The 18,429-nt window shown below is 40.6% G+C and overlaps 1 protein-coding gene across 14 annotated transcripts in view; it reads left to right on the top strand.

The window, feature by feature from the left end:
- Positions 1-18,429, top strand: part of NEK1 (NIMA related kinase 1) — a 231,566-nt gene that overhangs the window by 140,532 nt on the left and 72,605 nt on the right. For 10 of the 14 annotated variants that reach the window (XM_075564253.1, XM_075564248.1, XM_075564257.1 and 7 more), the window contains 4 exons: positions 1,396-1,479; positions 1,878-1,961; positions 2,792-2,854; positions 3,322-3,417. In XM_075564253.1, coding sequence (XP_075420368.1) covers positions 1,396-1,479; positions 1,878-1,961; positions 2,792-2,854; positions 3,322-3,417 — 327 coding nt within the window. The remainder of the gene's footprint in view (positions 1-1,395; positions 1,480-1,877; positions 1,962-2,791; positions 2,855-3,321; positions 3,418-18,429) is intronic. The other 4 variants (XM_075564251.1, XM_075564252.1, XM_075564258.1 and 1 more) reach the window with 1 other exon arrangement.

The raw sequence follows: 18,429 nt of genomic DNA, 5'->3' as shown, positions 1-18,429 counted from the left end.
TTTGCTCCAAAAGCAGGAGCATCAAGTTTGTGGGCCATCCCAGTTCCTACTGCATAATTGGGGCACCCGTGGATCATCCCCTATGTTTACTGGGGTAGCCACCTATACAGCCCTGTATTTCCATGCTAAGGCATTTGACTGTGTGGATCATAACAAATTATGGATAACCTTGAAAAGAATGGGAATTCCATAATGCTTCATTGTTCTTATGTGGAACTTGTACATGGATCTCTTGAGAATTGTGTAAACAGAAGAACAGTATATGTCAGGGTTGTATCTTTTGATTTTACTTATTCAATCTACGTGCTGAGCAATTAATCAGAGAAGATGCATTACATGAAAAAATGTGGCACTAGGATTGGAAGAAGACTTATTAACAACTTATACATATGACATGGACTAGCTTGCTGAAGTTGAGGACTTGAAGCACATGCAGAATCTCTGCCTGAGGTGGTGAGGAACAGCAGAAACACTTGAGACAGAGCAGAGGAGCAGGGATGAGTCCATGAAACGAAGGAGTTGGGTTTCCTGACCCACAGAATAAGTTCTTGCAAGACTTCTGACAGTCAGTGGTATATTCATTTTTCCTTACCAGCATCGTATTCAAATACATCATTTATTCTTGGGTCTATTTTACTCATTACCCAGCTTTTGCATTCATATTAGATCAATGGTAATTCCATGTTTGAGATAAACTGTTAAAAAATGAGTCCCTGTGTAATGGGCTTTGATCATTTTTAGTTTGATAACTGAATGCAAACAGTTTGCATTATAGCTTATAATATATAATGCATTTGTTGAATTCAGAAGCAATGAACTCAAATATTTTATTTGTTATTCAGTATATAAATAAACATTTCTATGTGAATTGACACTTAGAGGAAAAAATAATTTTTAGGAACCCTGGGGGCCTAATGTGTTGGACTGAACCACAAGGTCATCAGATCAAATCCACCAGGAGAGAGGTGTGGCCTCCTGCTCCTCTCAATCTACAGCCTGAGAAACTACAGGGACAGTTGCACTCTGTCCTTCATGGTCAGGGGCAGTCAGAATAAATACATCTGAAGGCAATGAGTTTTTAAAGGGGAATTTTTTTTATATGAGGCTTAACTAACCTCCAAAGCAGTTTTTTTTAAACTTTTAATTTACATAACTCAAAAAACAGAATTGGTCTGTGTTTTAAATAATTTCATTTTGGATTTAATTACTCCTTTCTGTTATCAGTGAATGTATTTATTAAATTGGTATAGAAAAATGTTAGGGTTCGTTACCAGAGTTTTTGTGCTAAGGCTGATCAGTATCTGCCAAAAGACATAAAATGTCACCAGGATATTCCTAGATAAGATGATGATAGCTTTAGTCATTCTTAAACTTAGTACATTAAATGATAAACAGGGAATCCTGCAAAACCTGGCAGCTATGTATGGAGGCAGGTCCAGCTCTTCAAGAGGAGGAAAGCCAAGAAACAAAGAGGAAGAGGTATGCGTCCTGCATGTTCTCTACCTCCGTCACACAGCCATTTTTGAGTTTTTGCCTCTTTTCTTGCATGGTTTAAATTTTTAACAATTATTTGAGGATTTTGCCAGTTTATAGGGACCTCTTAATATATTTTGACTGACATACTGTATCATGACTGATATTATGGTTTTTTTCAGTTAAATTTCTTTTTTTCCATCAAAAAATTTAAATATATTTTACTTCTTTTCAGAAATAAGCTGAACTAAATTAAACACTTGAAAGCTAATCTAACATTTTTCATTAACCAAAATTCAAAATTTTATTTCTTATTTTCAGATTAACACTTTTCCTTAAAGCAAAAATAAAATTTTAACAGTAAAAACGTTGATAGTTTTTCTTTTAATTTTTTTTTCTTGCAGGTTTATCTGGCCAGGCTAAGGCAAATAAGACTACAGAATTTCAATGAACGCCAACAGATTAGAGCCAAACTTCGTGGTGAAAAGGCAAGTCAAAATTCAAATTTTAAAAAAGTACTTGAATGATATAATAATATGTTAAGATTAAACATGTTTGTGCCAATATCACATGTGTTAGGCTGGGTTCTCCAGAGAACCCACTGTTGTTTATATGTGTATGAATATTGAGAAATTTATATCAAGAAATGGATCACACATTTATTGAAGTGGGTAAATCCAGTGCATTTTAAGTCCATAGATCACATGGAGAATTGAAGGCCTTTCCTGTTTTATATAGCTGAGGAGCTGATTAACCAGGAAGCAGAAAGATGAAGCAGGAGGACCAAAGAGTTGTGGGTGAAATTTAAAGGAATCTGAGGTCAGCAGTCTGCTAATGACACCAGGGAGCAGTAGGCAGTATGGCAGGAGGTCTATGAATCAGATGCAGGCTCCAGACCCAGCAAACCTGACAAGGTTTTCCACATAGTCTGCTTTAAAAGGAGCAGGCTCGTACCTGAGGAGTCTTTCTTTCAATTGTGTCGAGGTTGTAACCCAATCATGGGGCTGCATTCCCACCACAACTGCTATCTGCTCACAGAGCTGATTACGTTATGTTACTTACCATCAAGGAAGTAATTATGGTGTGTTAGATCTCATCATGAGAACCTTGGCCCAGCCAAGTTGCCACAAAGGCTAACTATCACAAGACACACCGAAATAATGTCGTGAGTAGAAAGTGGCCATATTAATGTTCTTAAATCTCTTGTTGGCTAATATGAATGTAAATTTAAAAGTATTGCAATAAAATCATAGACCCTTATTAAGTGAAATAAGCTCTACCTGTCCTAAATAATTTGCTTTGTTTACTCATTTTGTAGAAAGAAGATGAAGAAGGGAGTGAAGAGGCTGACATGAGACGCAAAAAGATAGAAGCACTTAAGGTAGAGACAAAAATTAAACAGGATGTTTTGTTTTGATTTTAGATAAAATTGAAGCCTGATTCCATACTTTTGGTTCCATTTTCTATTACATATTCAGAAATAGAAATTAAATGAGACCACACATATATGTCACATAAGTAATCTTAAAAAGAAAAAAAAAGTGGTTTAAAAATATCCATTTGTCCACTTCTTTGAAGAATAATAAATTGGAGCCATGAGTAATAATCATTATTGTAAACTTTCCATCAGAATGTACCTGTATTTAGTTTCATTCAGCAAATATATATTGACTACCTGCTATGAGAAGGAGCCAAAATCTTATTTTGGAAACATCTGCCACCCTCTCCCACCTCCACTCTCACATACACTTCTTTTTTGGCTTAAAAGTATTATCTTTGTAGATCTGGGGAAAAAATTAAACCTTCTGTCTTATGACTAGTTTTGTTTATTTTTACATTTATTTTTAGTCCCAAGCAAATGCACGTGCAGCTGTACTGAAAGAACAACTGGAGCGGAAGAGAAAGGAAGCATATGAGAGAGAGAAGAAAGTGTGGGAAGAGCATGTAAGATCTGGCCCTTTTCCTCAGTCCTGGCTATGTTAATGTTCTTATGTCTTTTAATGGATGAGATAAACCAAAGAGGATTTCAAAAAGAATCATCCAACCATTTATTACATGAAAATAGCAATATACCTCTAGGTATACGAACTTCTGAAGATGCTATTTACATCGCTTCAAGTCTTTCCCTGAAGAATTCTGCATTCTTCAGCTTACTCACTATCCACTGCCTTCTGGACGATTAAGACCGAGAGCCATTTTTTAGGACAGGATACAGCCGCTCCTTAGGGTTTCCAAGGCTGTAAATCTTTATAGTCATAGGCAGCTTTATTTTTCTCCTGACACCAAATCAAGAGTGGCAACTTGGACATCTGTAAGGGACTCAAATAGTGTTATTTTACTTTTCTTCTTTTCTTTTTTTAAGGAACTAACGTCTCAAGGAGCAATATCAGGGCAGAAGGGTAAACAGGTGAAATCTTCCTTTGAAGTTCTCACAGGACAGCCCTTGGCACCCTTAACGAAAGTGTGGGTGCACTGTCATAATGGAAAAAAATTCCCAGCACAGCTTTTTACCTTTGTATTTCCAATGTACTCGTCAATTTTCTCAGAACTTTTTTCATAGTAAGCCCCCATGATCTTCTTGTATCTTTGAGAAAATCTATCAAGATTATCTGTTTGCAATCCCCAAAAACATTTTCTTTAACTTCTGAGCCTTAATTCTGCCTTATATTTAACTGGACTAACATCTCCCTGAAAGCCATTGTTTTGATTTTACCTTTATGGGGTTTTTTTGTTTTGTTTATTTAAGCACCCTAAAGAGACTAAGGAACCTACATTGAAAATAATTCAGAAAATATTTAAAAAACTAGAACAAATTTAAAATGGATGAAAAGGGAGATCAGTTGACATGGTGTAGTCAACTTTCTGCTGCACTCTGCAGGATAACAAGGCTACTCACACCCTCACTTGTGGTCCAAGAGGGTTCACCAGACGATGAGTCCACATATATTTCCAGTGACTTTTTTTTTAAACTCAAACAACTTTAAAATGGATCAAAAGAAGATAAAATGATGCAATATTACATTTTAACCTAACTTTATCTGCCATAATCAACTTTACAAGTTTCTCTGTATCATAACAAGGCTATTAATATTGCTGGGCTATAGTCAGATGGGATTCACCTGACGCTTAATCCATGGGGGGACCTTGCAAATAGATTTTGGACTTCCACTGTCATTGATAGCCTTCTGCAAACCATATGTTCAGAATTTAAGCTCTACTACCATTCCATCCTTCAGATCTGGATTTTATTATTTATAATCCTTAGATCTCACAGACTGGTATGCTTCTGCCATGGGGACTTGGATGGTGCCTCACTTAGATGGCTGTTTGTTTGAAATCAAGATTTAAGACCCCAGATGCTATTCTTTCTGATAGACAAGCACCATCAATTTTCTTCATTGCACTTTTGCTATAACATCATCCAATACTTTAGTGATCTCTTTTGTAGGGTGAGCATCAAGTGTGGCCATTTCCTAAGACCTAATTGTTCTTAGATTGGGGCTAGATTTGAGTATGAGCCCCAAACCCATTCATATATCTATGGTTTATATATTTCTCTGGTTCACTTTAGAGACATCATTGTCATTTATGTTAGAAAACATTATCAATCATCCCTCTGGGGCATAAGGCAATTCTATTGAGAGTATCATTAATTTACACAATGATATAGAATTCAAAACTTTGTTAAAGAAAGGAAATTATGTAAATATAGGCCAGCTATGAACCTCAATACATGAATTATTGACTTATATGGATTAAATTCTTAAGAGACTGGAGACTATTTATGCAAACATTGGGAGTTGTTGATCAGGTAAAATTTTCAATAACATTTATTGACAACAGCAGAACCATAAAGCAAAGAAGGCATTAAGTTATAACTAAATAGTAGTCCCAGGCACCCACAAGGCAAAAGATCTGTACCAAAGGCCAGTGACTGCCAGCTCTGTACGTTTACAATAACTGTCATCTGCTTCTTCTCACACCGGGAGCTTCATCCGTAAGTCAAAGAGATACAGCTGAGTTTAGAGTAAAGCCCAGTTCACTTACTGGGGTTTCTATATTGAGTCCTTGTGGAGTGGCCTGTGAAGATGCTATCCCCTTCAAAAGACAGAGTCCAGTCCCAGTAGTCTATAGCGCACAGTTTGGGTCACCAAAATCTAGATAGAAATGAGGTAAAAAGTATCCAATTAGGAATATAATGCCAGGCATATTCTCCCCTTGGGTTCTATATATAAGGATTGTTAAGTATGTTTTTCCCCCATGGAAGGTTGCTTCTCCCCATTTCCCTACCAACAGAAATATAATCACCTTCTCTGAAACATACATCTCCCCTCCCCATGTCGTGACTTGAATTTTCAGTAAGGTTCATTTATCCTTTTGGTAGGGCTATCTGTTGATTTGGGGTGACCTTAACACAATTTTATATGGTAGAAACTGAATGGTCCTCTCCTCCTTTCTACGTCTAGAAAAACTGAGCCCAGCTGAGGTCAGGTGTCCTCTGTCAAAATGGTTTCTAAGATGTAGATATCTACTTTAAAAAAAAATTCCTATTAGCATTGTAATTGGTATTACATCTACAAATTAAGAATTGACATGTTTTTAATTGTCCCTGTCTAGGAACATGTTAAATGTGTATATTTATTCATTGTGTCTTTTGCATCTGCTACACAATTTTTTTAATCGTTTTTCATGCATATTTCTGTTGGATTTCTTATAAAGGTTTTTCTCTATAATTTGTAATTACATTTCTGATGTTAAAAAAAGTTTATCATTATTTTTCTAATATAATATTGCTGATACTTGGAAAAATTATTAGGTTTTACTGATCTCTTATCCAATGAATTTTTATATTCTACCAAATTCCAGATTTTTGGCATACAATATAGCATTGGAAAGTGATTATGGTAATAACCATCATAATGACAATAATTTTTATTACTTAATGGTATACCAGGCATATTGTAACCACTATACATGTATTGTTTAGTCTTTATAAGTTTACAAAGCAGATGTAATAAGGTTAAAAAGCAAAACTAAAGCAGTGTGTGATCACATTTTTAATAAGTGCAGAGCAAGGATTTAAAAATATATATAATACACATTTTATTTACCAATTTCATCCATATTAGCATCTGATTCCTTTTTTAAACATTTTATTAGGGACTCATACAACTCTTATCACAATCCATACATATACTTACATCAATTGTATAAAGCACATCTGTACATTCTTTGCCCTAATCATTTTCAAAGCATTTTCTCTCCACTTAAGCCCTTTGCATCAGGTCCTATTTTTTCCCCTCCCTCCCTGCTCCCCCCTCCCTCATGAGCCCTTGATAATTTATAGATTATTATTTTGTCATATCTTGCCCTATCCGGTGTCTCCCTTCACCCCCTTTTCTGTTGTCCGTCCCCCAGGGAGGAGGTCACATGTAGATCCTTGTAATTGGTTCCCCCTTTCCAACCCACTCACCCTCTACTCTCCCAGTATCGCCCCTCACACCCCTGGTTCTGAAGGTATCATTCACCCTGGATTCCCTGTGCCTCCAGCTCCTATATGCACCAGTGTACAACCTCTGCTCTATCCAGACTTGCAAGGTAGAATTCGGATCATGGTAGTTGGGGGGAGGAAGCATCCAGGATCTGGGGGAAAGCTGTGTTCTTCATCGGTACTACATCGCACCCTGACTGAACCATCTCCTCCCCTAAACCCTTCTGTGAGGGGATCTCCAGTGGCCGACAAATGGGCTTTGGGTCTCCACTCTGCACTTCCCCCTTCATTCACTATGGTATATATATATATATATATATATATATAATTTTGGATGATGTCTTATACCTGGTCCCTTTGGCACCTCGTGATCGCACAGGCTGGTGTACTTCTTCCATGTGGGCTTTGTTGCTTCTGAGCTAGATGGCTGTTTTTTCACCTTCAAGTCTTTAAGACCCCAGACACTATCTCTTTTGATAGCCAGGCACCATCAGCTTTCTTTGCCACATTTGCTTATGCACCCGTTTGTCTTCGGCAATCGTATCATGGAGGTGTGCAGCCAATGATATGATTTTTTTGTTCTTTGATGCCTGATAACTGATCCCTTCGGGACCACCCGATCACACAGGCTGGTGTGTTCTTCCATGTGGGCTTTGTTGCTTCTGAGCTAGATGGCCACTTGTTTATCTTCAAGCCTTTAAGACCCCAAACACTATCTCTTTTGATAGCCAGGCACCATCAGCTTTCTTCACCACATTTACTTGTTCACCCGCTTTGGCTTCAGCAGTTGTGTCGGGAGGGTGAGCATCATAGAGTGCCAAGTTAATAAAAGAAAGTATTCATGTATTGAGGGAGTGCTTGAGTAGAGGCCCAAGGTCCTTCCGCCACCTTAATACTAAACCTATAAATACAGACACATAGATCTATTTCCCCATCCTCATATATGTATTCGCATGTACATATCTTTGTCTAGACCTCTATAAATGCCCTTTGCCTCCTAGCTCTTTCCTCTATTTCCCTTGACTTTCCTCCTGCCCCACTATCATAGAGCAAGAATTTAAGCCTGGGTCTGCCCAGTACCAATGTTTGTATTTTTATACTTTATACTCTAGACTCCCCTACTTTCTTCAAGTTGTGAAAAAGGTTAAAAATCTTTTAAATAACATTTCTATCACTAATGGAAATGTGTCGGTGGTTTTTTATATTTTCTGTGGTAAAAATAGTGTCGTTTCAACTTCAGTTTTTACATTTTCTATCAGAGACATATCTTTATAATTTTTCACTTTTGTGAAAAATTTGATACTTTTGTATATCAAAGGTGGATTTAGAAGATTCTTTCTTCCAAGTCCTCCCATTGATATATTTGTATTGGGGGCTTATTTTTGTCTAGAGGTCCAGGAAGATTTTGTGCTACATCTGTAATGAAAAAGAAGAGTTCATTGTAGACTTTATTTTAAATCCTTAGACTTTGATCTTACTTCCAGGGTTCTTCCAACACTTCCCCTCACTCTCTTAAAATTAACTCTGTTCAAGGGAATTTAAGGAAGTAGCTGCTCTGAATTCTCAACTCTCAGTTAGGTTGTTCTATTTTGTTTCAAAAGTCTGACAGTGGAGAATTCCTTCTCGTCTTACTCTCCTTTGGCTTTTCTGAACTTCAGACGTAGCATGAACGGAATTTGAGTGGTAGTCTTGTCTGGCAATTATCTTCTGGCCCAATTGACTAATTTTTTTCCCCCTCTCAAACTTAACCTAGAGCTGGAAAATACTTGTAAATATACATATACAACATACGTGCATAGCAGGAGCAAAGCTGCTTTTGTTCTTCAAAGGTTATATTCAACACAGGAAACAATAACATACAACCCAGGCTGAGTTGCACCGTGAGACAAAGATTATATGTGGATGATTTGGGCTGAAATTCCCTGTGATTTTTTTAGTCAGCCTTCCTTATAGTATGCCTGCTGCTATAATTCATACCCTGAAAGTGTATATATACTTTACAAGTTATTCAAAAGAATGATCAGCTCTGAGCAAGTGCTCTACATTTCTTCACGATCGTTTTAATACTACATACCTACATATTTTTACAATAACAAAGTTCTATTTCTTGAGATGACCAATTGGAACGACACTACTCAGTTTTAAGAAAAATCATTTTATTGGGATTCATACAACTCTTATCACAATCCATACATACATCACTTGTGTAAAGCTCACTTAGACATTCGTTGCCTCATCATTCTCAAAATTCACTTTCCGCTTGGGTTCCTGGAATCAGCTCCTCCTTTTCCTTTTCCCCCTCCCTTCCTGTTCCCCCTCCCTCATGAACCCTTAATAATTTATAAATTATTATTTTATCTTATCTTACACTGCCCGGCATCTCCCTTCACCTACTTTACTGTTGCCCATCCCCCAGAGAGGAGGTTATATATAGATCCTTGGGATCAGTTCCCCCTTTCTACCCCCACTTCACTCCCAGTATCGCCACTCCCAGTATCGCCACTCTCACCGCTGGTCCTGAGGGGTTCATCTGTCCTAGATTCCCTGTGTTTCCAGATCCCATCTGTACCGCTGTCCATCCTCTGGTCTTACCAGGTTTGCAAGGTAGAATTGGGATCATGATAGTTGGTGGAAGGAAGCGTTTAAGAACTAGAGGATGGTTGTAAGTTACATTGTTGCTACACTGAACCCTGTGTAACTCATCTCCTCCCCACTACCTCTCTGCAAGAGATGTCCAGTTGTCTACAGATGGGCATTGTGTCCCCATCACGTGTTGTCCTCATTCACGATGATATGATTCCCGCCCCCCCCCCGCCTCCTTTGGTGCTTGAAACCTGGTCCCCTCATGATCACACATGTTGGTGTGCTCTTCCATGTGGGCTTTGTTGCTTCTGGGATAGATGGCCGTTTGTTTACTTTCAAGCCTTTAAGACCCCAGATGCTATATCTCTCAATAGCTGGCCACCATCAGCCTTCTTCATCACACTTACTTAAGCACATATTCTTCTTCAGCGTTTATGTGGGGAAGGTGATCACACAATGATGGTTTTGTTCTTTGGTGTCTGCTACCTGATCCCTTCAGCACCTTGTATTTACACAGCCTTGAGTGTTTCTTCTTGGTGGACTTTGTTGCTTCTGAGCTAGATGGCCACTTGTTTGCCTTCAAGCTTTTAAGACCCCAGACACTATATCTTTTGATAGTCAGGCACCCTCAGCTTTCTGCACCACATTTGCTTATGCACACATCTATCTTCAGAGATCATGTTGGGAAGGTGGGTATCATGAAATGACCGTTTAACTGAGCAAGGTGCTCTTGTATTAAGGGAATGCACGTGAGGAGGCCCAATGTCCACCTACTACCCTACTACTAAACCTATAAATATATGCACATAGGTCTATTTCCCCATAATCACAAATATATTTACATATGTACATGTCTGTATTTAGGCTTCTATGTATGCCCTTTGCTTCAGCTTCCTTCTGGGTGTGGTGCAGTAGGTCAGTTCCTTTCCAGAAGATCTATTTTCAGTTTCTGTGGTACTCCTTTCGATGGTGGGGGTCAGGCTAATTCTGGTTAGGGCCAGCATATGGGCCAGTCTCTTTGAGGATTCCTCCGTGCATTACGTTGCCCTCCTGGTTTGGTATGTCATGGTTGGGTCTGTATGCACGTTCCAATTCTCTGGGGATACAACCAATACTCTCCGCCTGGGTAGGTTAGTGCCCTGATACCTGTGCCATCAACTCAGTTTCGCCCCACTCTGCTTCTCCCTCCATCTGCCCCACTTCCCCTTCTCATGTACCTCCCTAGATGTGGCCTGCCCTCCCTCCAACTATCTATGCTTCCACCCGTTTATTGCGAGATAGGTGTTTATGCTTCTGTTCCTGGCATGCTGATTGTACTTACCTCAGGGGACTCATGTTATACCTGTCCTTTTGAGTTTGGCTTACCTCGCTTAACATGATTCCTTCCAGGTCTTCCCACGAAACGATTTGTTTCATGTGATTTTCCGTGCTTTTCAGTGCTGCATAGTACTCCCTTGTGTGTATGTGCCAGAGTTTAAGAATCCACTTATTTATTGATGAAAACTTAGGTTGTTTCTAAGTCTTTGCAATTGTGAATTGTGCCACAATAAATGTTGGCGTGCAGATGACTGGTCGTGTTTTATTTGTTGCTTCCACCAGTTATATGCCCAGTAGAGGGATAGCTGGGTCATAGGTAGATCAATTTCCTTTTTCTTTAAGTATCTCCAGATTATTTTCCACAGTGGTTGTACAAATCTACACGACCACCAGCAGTGGAGGAGGGTTCCTACTTTACCACAGCCCCTCCAACACTTGTTGCTCTCTGATTTGCTGATTTAGGGTAGTCTCAGAGGTATTAGGTGGTATCTCATGGTTGTTTTGATTTGCATTTCTCTATGGCTAGGGACCTGGAACACTTTCTCATATGCTTATTGGCCGTATGGGTCTCCTCCCTAGTGAAAGTTCTATTCAGTTCTTTTGCCTGCTTCCTTAGGGGGTTAACTGTTTTCCTCTTTTTGTAGATCATCATGTTGTTGTAGATTTTAGTAATGATCCCTTTGTCCGATGTGTCATGACTAAAAATCCTCTCCCACTCTGGGTTGTCTTGTCACCCTCTTGGTGAAGTCTTTCAAGGTGCACAGGTGCTTTATTCTTATTAATCCCATTTGTCAATTTCCAGCTCACCTGTGTGTGTCCCCTTCCCTGTTGCAGTGAGCCTATGAGCTCCTTGGGCCAGTGCTCTGAGGTTAGTCCCAGTTTCCTCCTTGATGGTCCTGATGGTTTGGGGTTTAACTTCTAGGTCAGTGATCCACCTTGAGTGTATTCTTGTGCATGGGGTGAGGTAAACGTCTTGTTTCATCTTTCTACATGTGGATATCCATGGTTTCTAGCACCACTTGTTAGAAAAAAGCATCCACTTCCCACTTGGTGGTTTTGGGACCCTTGTCAAAGATCAGTTGTCTGTACGCTGATGGTTTTATTTTGGGGCTTTCTATTCTGTTCCACGGGTCTGAGTGTCTGTCGTTGTGCCACTACCACACTGTTGTGACCACTGTAGCTGTGTAGTAGGCACTAAAATCGGGTAAGACGCGTCCTCCAACTGTGTCCTTCTTCTTGAGGAGTTCTCTGCTAATTCTGGGTTTCTTCCCTCTCCATATGAAGTTGGTGGTCAGTTTTTCCAATTCTCTAAAGAAGGTTGATGGTATTTGAATTGGTATAGCATTGAACTTTTACAGTGCTTTAGGTAGGATTGTCATCTTTACTATGTTAAGTCTTCCAATACACGAGCAGGGGATGTTCTTCCATTTGTGGAGGTCACTTTTGGTTTCCTGTAGTTGGGTCTTATAGTTTTCCTTGTAAAGGTCTTTAGTATTTTTTGTTAAATATATTCCTAGTTATTTCAGTTTGTTCTTGGCTACTGTGAAGGATACTTCTTTCTTAATTCCCTCTTCCATGGTCCTGTCCGATGTGTATAGAAAACCTACCGACTTCTGTTTATTGATCCTGTATCCTGCCACTCTTCCATATTCCTCTATCGCTCTAAGTATTCCAGCTGTGGAGCTTTTGGGGTTTTCAATGTACAGGATCATGTCATCTGCAAATAGCAATAGTTTCACCTCCTCCTCTCCCATTTGGATCCTTTTGATGTCCTCTGCTGTCTTGTGTTGTTAGCCAGAACCTCCAAAATGATATTGAATAGACGTGGGGACAAGGGGCATCCTTGTACCCTTTTTCAGTGGGATATTTTTGGTCTTTTCTCCATTGACTATGATGTTGGCTGTTGGCCTTTCATAGATAGCTTGTTTCAGCTTGAGGAACTTACCTTCCATCCTATCTTCATGAGTGTCTTGATTAGGAATGTGTTTTGATTATTGTCAAATTATTTTTCTCCATCTATGGATATTATCATATGGTTTTTATCTTTTTTCTTCTCGATGTGGTATATAATATTGATGGATTTTCAGATTTTAAACCATCCCTGCCTCCCTGGAATGAATCCTACCTGGTCGTGGTGGATGATATGTTTAATATACTGTTGTATTCTATTGGCCAATATTTTGTTAAGAGATTGTTGCATCTATGTTTATTAGAGATATTGGTCTGTAATTCTCTATACCAGTGGGGTCTTTGCCCTGTTTGGGTATCAAAGTACTGCTGGCTTCGTAAATTGAGTTTGGGAGTTTGCCATCCTCTTCTATGTTATGGAATACTTTGTGGAGGATTGGTGTCAACTCTTCGCTGAATGCTTGGTAGAATTCTGCTGTGAAGCCATCTGGCCCTGGGGCTTTTTGTTGTTGTTGTTGTTGTTGGTAGGTTTTTAGTGACCCTCTCTATTTCTTCTTTCGCTATAGGTTTGTTGGATCCTTGATCTTAGTCTGAGATAATATAGATAATCAAATATTTATCCATGTCTTCCATGTTTCTGAATTCATTAGAATACAGACCTTCATAGTATTTTGTGATTATCCTTTTAATCTCATTTGGGCCTGTTGTTATTGCCTCTGATTCATCCCTCATCCTGGCTATTGATGTTTGCACCTTTCTATCCTTGGTAAGCTTTGCCAGAGGACTGTCAATTTTCTTAATTCTTTTATAGAACCAGCTTTTAGCTGCATTTATCTTTTGCATTTTTCTCTTATCTTCCCACTGGTTTAATTCTGCCCTGATTTTTATTTATTTTCTCTTGCTATTGGAGGGGTTGTTCTGTTGACTCTGTTCTAGTTGTTTGGGGTTTTGTGTTAACATATCTGTCACACGCCTCTCTTCTTTTTTCATATATGCATTTAATGATATCAAGCTACCTCTGATAACTGCCTTCCCAGTGACCCATAAGTTTGGATACGTTGTGTTCTCATTCTCGTTAGTTTCTAGAAACTTCCTAATATCCCCTCTGATCTGGGCCTGTACCAATTCATGTCACAGGAGATCGTTGCTCATCCTCCAATTGGTTGCCCTTGCTTTTCTGGACATCCTTTTATTAATCTCCAGCTTTATGGCATGGTGATCTGAGAAAGATGGCTGGATAATATCTATGTATGTGTTTGAATTTACTCAAGCTTGACTTGTGTCCCAGAATGTGGTCTATTCTTGAAAAAGATCCATGTGGACTTGAAAAGAATGTGAAATCCTTTGTATTTGGATGGAAAGCTTTATAAAAATTAGCCCTGTTGCCTATTTACATTGTTTAGCTCTATGGCCTAATTACATTGTTTAGTTTTATGGAAAGCTCTATAAAAATTAGCCCTGTTGCCTAATTACATTGTTAAGCTCGATGGCATCTTTTCTGAGTTTCTTTCCCAGTGATCTGTCTTTCTCTGATAGCGGAGTGTTAAAGTCATCTACTATGATTGCTGAGTCCGTGATTTCTTTTTTCATCTTTCTAATAGTTTGTTTGATGAAATTCACCGTGCCATTATTAGGAGCGTAAATATTCAATATGCTAAGTGCTTCTTAGTTTACTGAGCCTTTGAGCATTATGTAGTGTCCCTCTTTTTCTCTTTTTATGATTTGGATCTTGAGGTCCATTTTGTCAGAGATTAAGATAGCCACCCCTCCCTTTTTTGAGTTACAATTTGATTGGTAAACTTTCTGCCAACCCTTTATTCTTAGCATATTCTTGTCTGTGCGCTTAAGATGTGTCTCTTGCAGGCAACAGATCGATGGATTGTGTTTTCTGAGCCAGTCTTCCAGCCTTTTTCTTTTAATGTACGAATTGAGTCCATCGGACTTCAGAGTTATTATCACTATCTGTGGATTCATAGTAGTCATACCCCGTTTTGTGTTTTGGGTCTCCACCTATCTCACTTCATATCAGTGTGCTGTGTTTGAGTGGAGAGTTTCTATTTTGTCTTATTTTCCACTTGAGACCCTGTTGTCCTGGTAATTATTGCTGGCATGTTGACTTCTAGATGGAGATGGGATATATGGTGGTCTCCTCTTTGTTCTTGGTGGAGGTTGATCCTCTGGCCATAGTGAGTTAGCCAGTATCTTCTGTGGTGTCAGGTGTCAGGTGTCTTGCAGCATAATCTTTGAGTCTTTCCTTGTCTTGGAGACCCATCTATCTTAATGGATAACTTGGCAGGGTACAGGATTCTGGGGGAGGCATTTTCTTCTTTCAACTTTTGGAAGATGTTGCTCCATTCTCTCCTCCTCTTCATGATATCTGCTGATAGGTCTGAGCATATTATCTTTGCTCCTTTGTATGTGACTGTCTTCCTTTCTCTTGTTGCTCATAAAATTTTCTCTTTTTCCTCTAAGTTGGATATTTTTACTATTATATGTCTTGGCGTATTCTTCTTGGGGTCTAGTCTAGCTGGCATCCTTTCTGCTTCCTGTAGGAGTCCCTTGTTAGGGTGGGAAGTTTTCTTCCAGAAATTCCTTTGCTATCTTGGCTGTTGACTTGTGTGTTGTGTTGTACTCTGGTAGGCCAATTATTCGAATATTATTCCTCTTCATAGCATCTGTCATTGATCTTGGGCTATTTTCTGTTTCTTTAATTTTCCTATCTGTCTTTTTCGCTTGCTTAGATCTGTTTGAATGACCTCAAAAAATCACTGATACAGTTCTCTGCCTCCTTAAGCCTAATCATAAATTCTGTGACCTTGTGTATGACTTCTGCTACCTCCTGTGTTAGCTCCTGCAGTTCCCTTTGGTGGGTGGACTTCATCCCTTCTATTGTGAACTTCATCTCCTCTATCATTTTATCCTTATTCTTAGTTGCTTCCCTCAGCTCCTCTATTACTGCGAGCAGACTTCTGAAGATTTCCTTCTGTGACAAATCTGTATCTGTTTCTTCTTTGAGCAATGTTAGCTTTGCTACTACGCTTTTTCTGGTTTTGTTGTTGTTGTTGGGAGTAATATGGTCTGTTGATTTTTCCTCGATCCTTTCATAGGCCCCATGTTTCTGGGAGGCCAGGGAAATCTTATCTGTGTTTCTGATAAGGATTATTTCAGGTGACTGCCTATGACATACTATAAGGATGGGTCAAACTGCTGTGTAGGAAAAGTTCTCTAAAGGCTTAGTGACCCACTGTGATGAGATATTTCAGTGACTGGAGGGGGGCTGGAGCCTAAGTGAGTGCCCCCAGGCTGATTTAACCTGGTCTGTCAGGGTACCCTTAGCAGCCCTTTTTTTGTTTAGTATTAAAAAAAAGAAAAAGTTAAAAATTAAAAAATAATTTTAAAAATTTGGGGGATGAAAAAGAAAAAAATGGAGAGAGAGGAGAAGCTATAAAAGAGGAAATAAAGGAAGTGATAATAGTGGAAGGAGAAAAAAGAGATAGGAGGAGAACCTATAGAAAAGGGGCAGAAGAGAAGTAATAGCAATAATGAAAAGGGAGGAAGAAAGAAAAGAGAAAAAACACAGAAAGTAAAAGAAAGAAAAGAGAAAAACTTGCATGAGATTAAACATATATATGTATCTATATATATTTTTTAAATTTCCCCTTCTTTTCCCTCCAAGTTCTAGCGATGCCTAATAGCGGAGGTGGGCGAGGCCTTGCTCCCAAGGCATGTGGTGCTCATCTGGGCTTTGGAGCCGGGCTGTGTGTGTGTGAGGGGGATGCTCTTCAGATCAGCAAGTCCTCCCAGGTCCTTGCAGGCCTGAAGAGTTGAGCCTGTGGGCAGGGGCTACACAGGCTAGAAAAGCCCCACAGGGACGGGCCTCCTGCACCGCTGGAAAAAGCTGGGGCCACAAGGGTTGCTGAGGGAGGCACAGGCAGCGCCCGCCTCCTATGCTGGCTGGGATGGGCTGGGACAGGCTTAGAAGCTGGCGCTGGGGACCCCGCATGGCACCGCAGTGATGAGAACCTGCTGGAGCGTACAGACGGTTCTGGCGGGGCCTTCAAAGCCACATCCAAGGCTCCCTAGCAGGCTTTTCCTTTGAGCTGCTGGCCCTGTGAGTGGCACAGGCTCCTCAGCGACGTGGTCTGAGCCGCATCGAACAGCTGTGGCTCTGGCGGGAAACAGCAGGAAATGGTGCCTGCCCTCCACCCTGCAAGGAATTTGTCACCACAGGCTCAGAGCTGCTCGCCACTGGAAACTTAACAGCACACCAGGGAGAACAAAGCCGCTCTGGCAGGAGTGCAAAGCCCTGTTGCTCACGCTCCCAGTAGGGTGGGGCGCCACTGTATTCCCCCGGGGATGTCAGCGCTGGAAAGGGTGCCCCGCAGCAGGCAGGTTTAGTGCTCCGGGTAACAGGCACAGGGCTCCGCAGTCACTCAAGCCAGACTGAAGCGGCTCCAGCGGGGGAAACGCATTATTGTGGATAGAAGTGGGATGGGCTCTGGCTGCAGGCTGTCACCAGTGGGAAGTGCACAGTGCAGGTTCCTGGGCCAGGAGTGGAGCGGGAGCTAAGCTGACGGGGGCTGGTGGCCGGGAAAACCGGGTGCCGGTGGAGAGGTCCCAGGCAGCTATGGGGGTGGATGGTCCCATGTGGGGGACCCCATGCAGTTCCCAGTGGCCTGCAGTCAGTTACTCGGGCCTTGGATGAATGGAGGGAGGGACGTGGGCCCAAGGGCAGATAGCTGCCACGTGAGGAGAGGGGAACCATGGGAAAGGGAAGTTTCTCTCCTAGTAGGGGTCCTGCGAGTGGGCAGCTGCTATAGGGATCCTGCCTCTGTTGTGCGTTTCTCAGCAGAGCAGGCAAGCGACTCTGGGGACCGGGTCCCTGTCTGGGGGTGGAGTGGGGCTATAGCTAGTCTTGGCTGCAGTGTCGGCAGCTCATTATCCGAAATGTCCCACGAATAGGGTCCTGGATCACCAAGGCCCTGGCTCAGGACAAATGCGTGGGATGGAGGTGGGGTGCTGTTCTGGGGGGATATTTCACTCACCACCAGACTCCTACCACTCAGCTACCTGGACACCAAGCCCATCTTGTTCGAAAAAGCTCTCAAGAGTATGTGGGTCCACTGCTCCGCCATCTTCCCAGAAGTCCCCACACTACTCAGTTTTTAAGAGATGCCTTCAGCAAATCTCATTCCACCCATCCAAAGCATTTTCTAGAACAATCATTATTACATAAAGCCAACCCATATGTTTTTAAATTAATTCCAGCCCATAGCAATTTTATTCAGCTTCCAAGGCTGTAAATCTCCATAGGAGCAGACTGTTATATTTCTCCTATGGAGCAACTGGAGGATTCTAACTTTCAACTATTTGGTTAGCAAATGAGTGTTTTAGCCACTGTGACACAAGGAATCCTCACTTAAGCAGTGCAAGAAAAATCTCTCTTAAAGCCATATATTATTTGTAACAAGCCATGTAACCACCACTTGTCTGATAGCTTGTTGTACTGTGGTGACCTGTGTATTGTGCTGATGCTGTAAACTATGTAACTAGTTTTCAAATGGCAGCAGGGTCACCCATAGTGATCAGGTTTCATTAGAGCTTCCAGTCTTAGAACAGACTGAATAGAAGGAATAGGCTGCCTGTTTGGAGGAATT

The sequence above is a fragment of the Tenrec ecaudatus genome, chromosome 12 (assembly GCF_050624435.1).
Source record: "Tenrec ecaudatus isolate mTenEca1 chromosome 12, mTenEca1.hap1, whole genome shotgun sequence".
Classification (NCBI taxonomy): Eukaryota; Metazoa; Chordata; class Mammalia; order Afrosoricida; family Tenrecidae; genus Tenrec; species Tenrec ecaudatus.
Note: the sequence above shows the minus strand (reverse complement) of the source record. Positions and strands in the feature narration are given on the sequence as shown.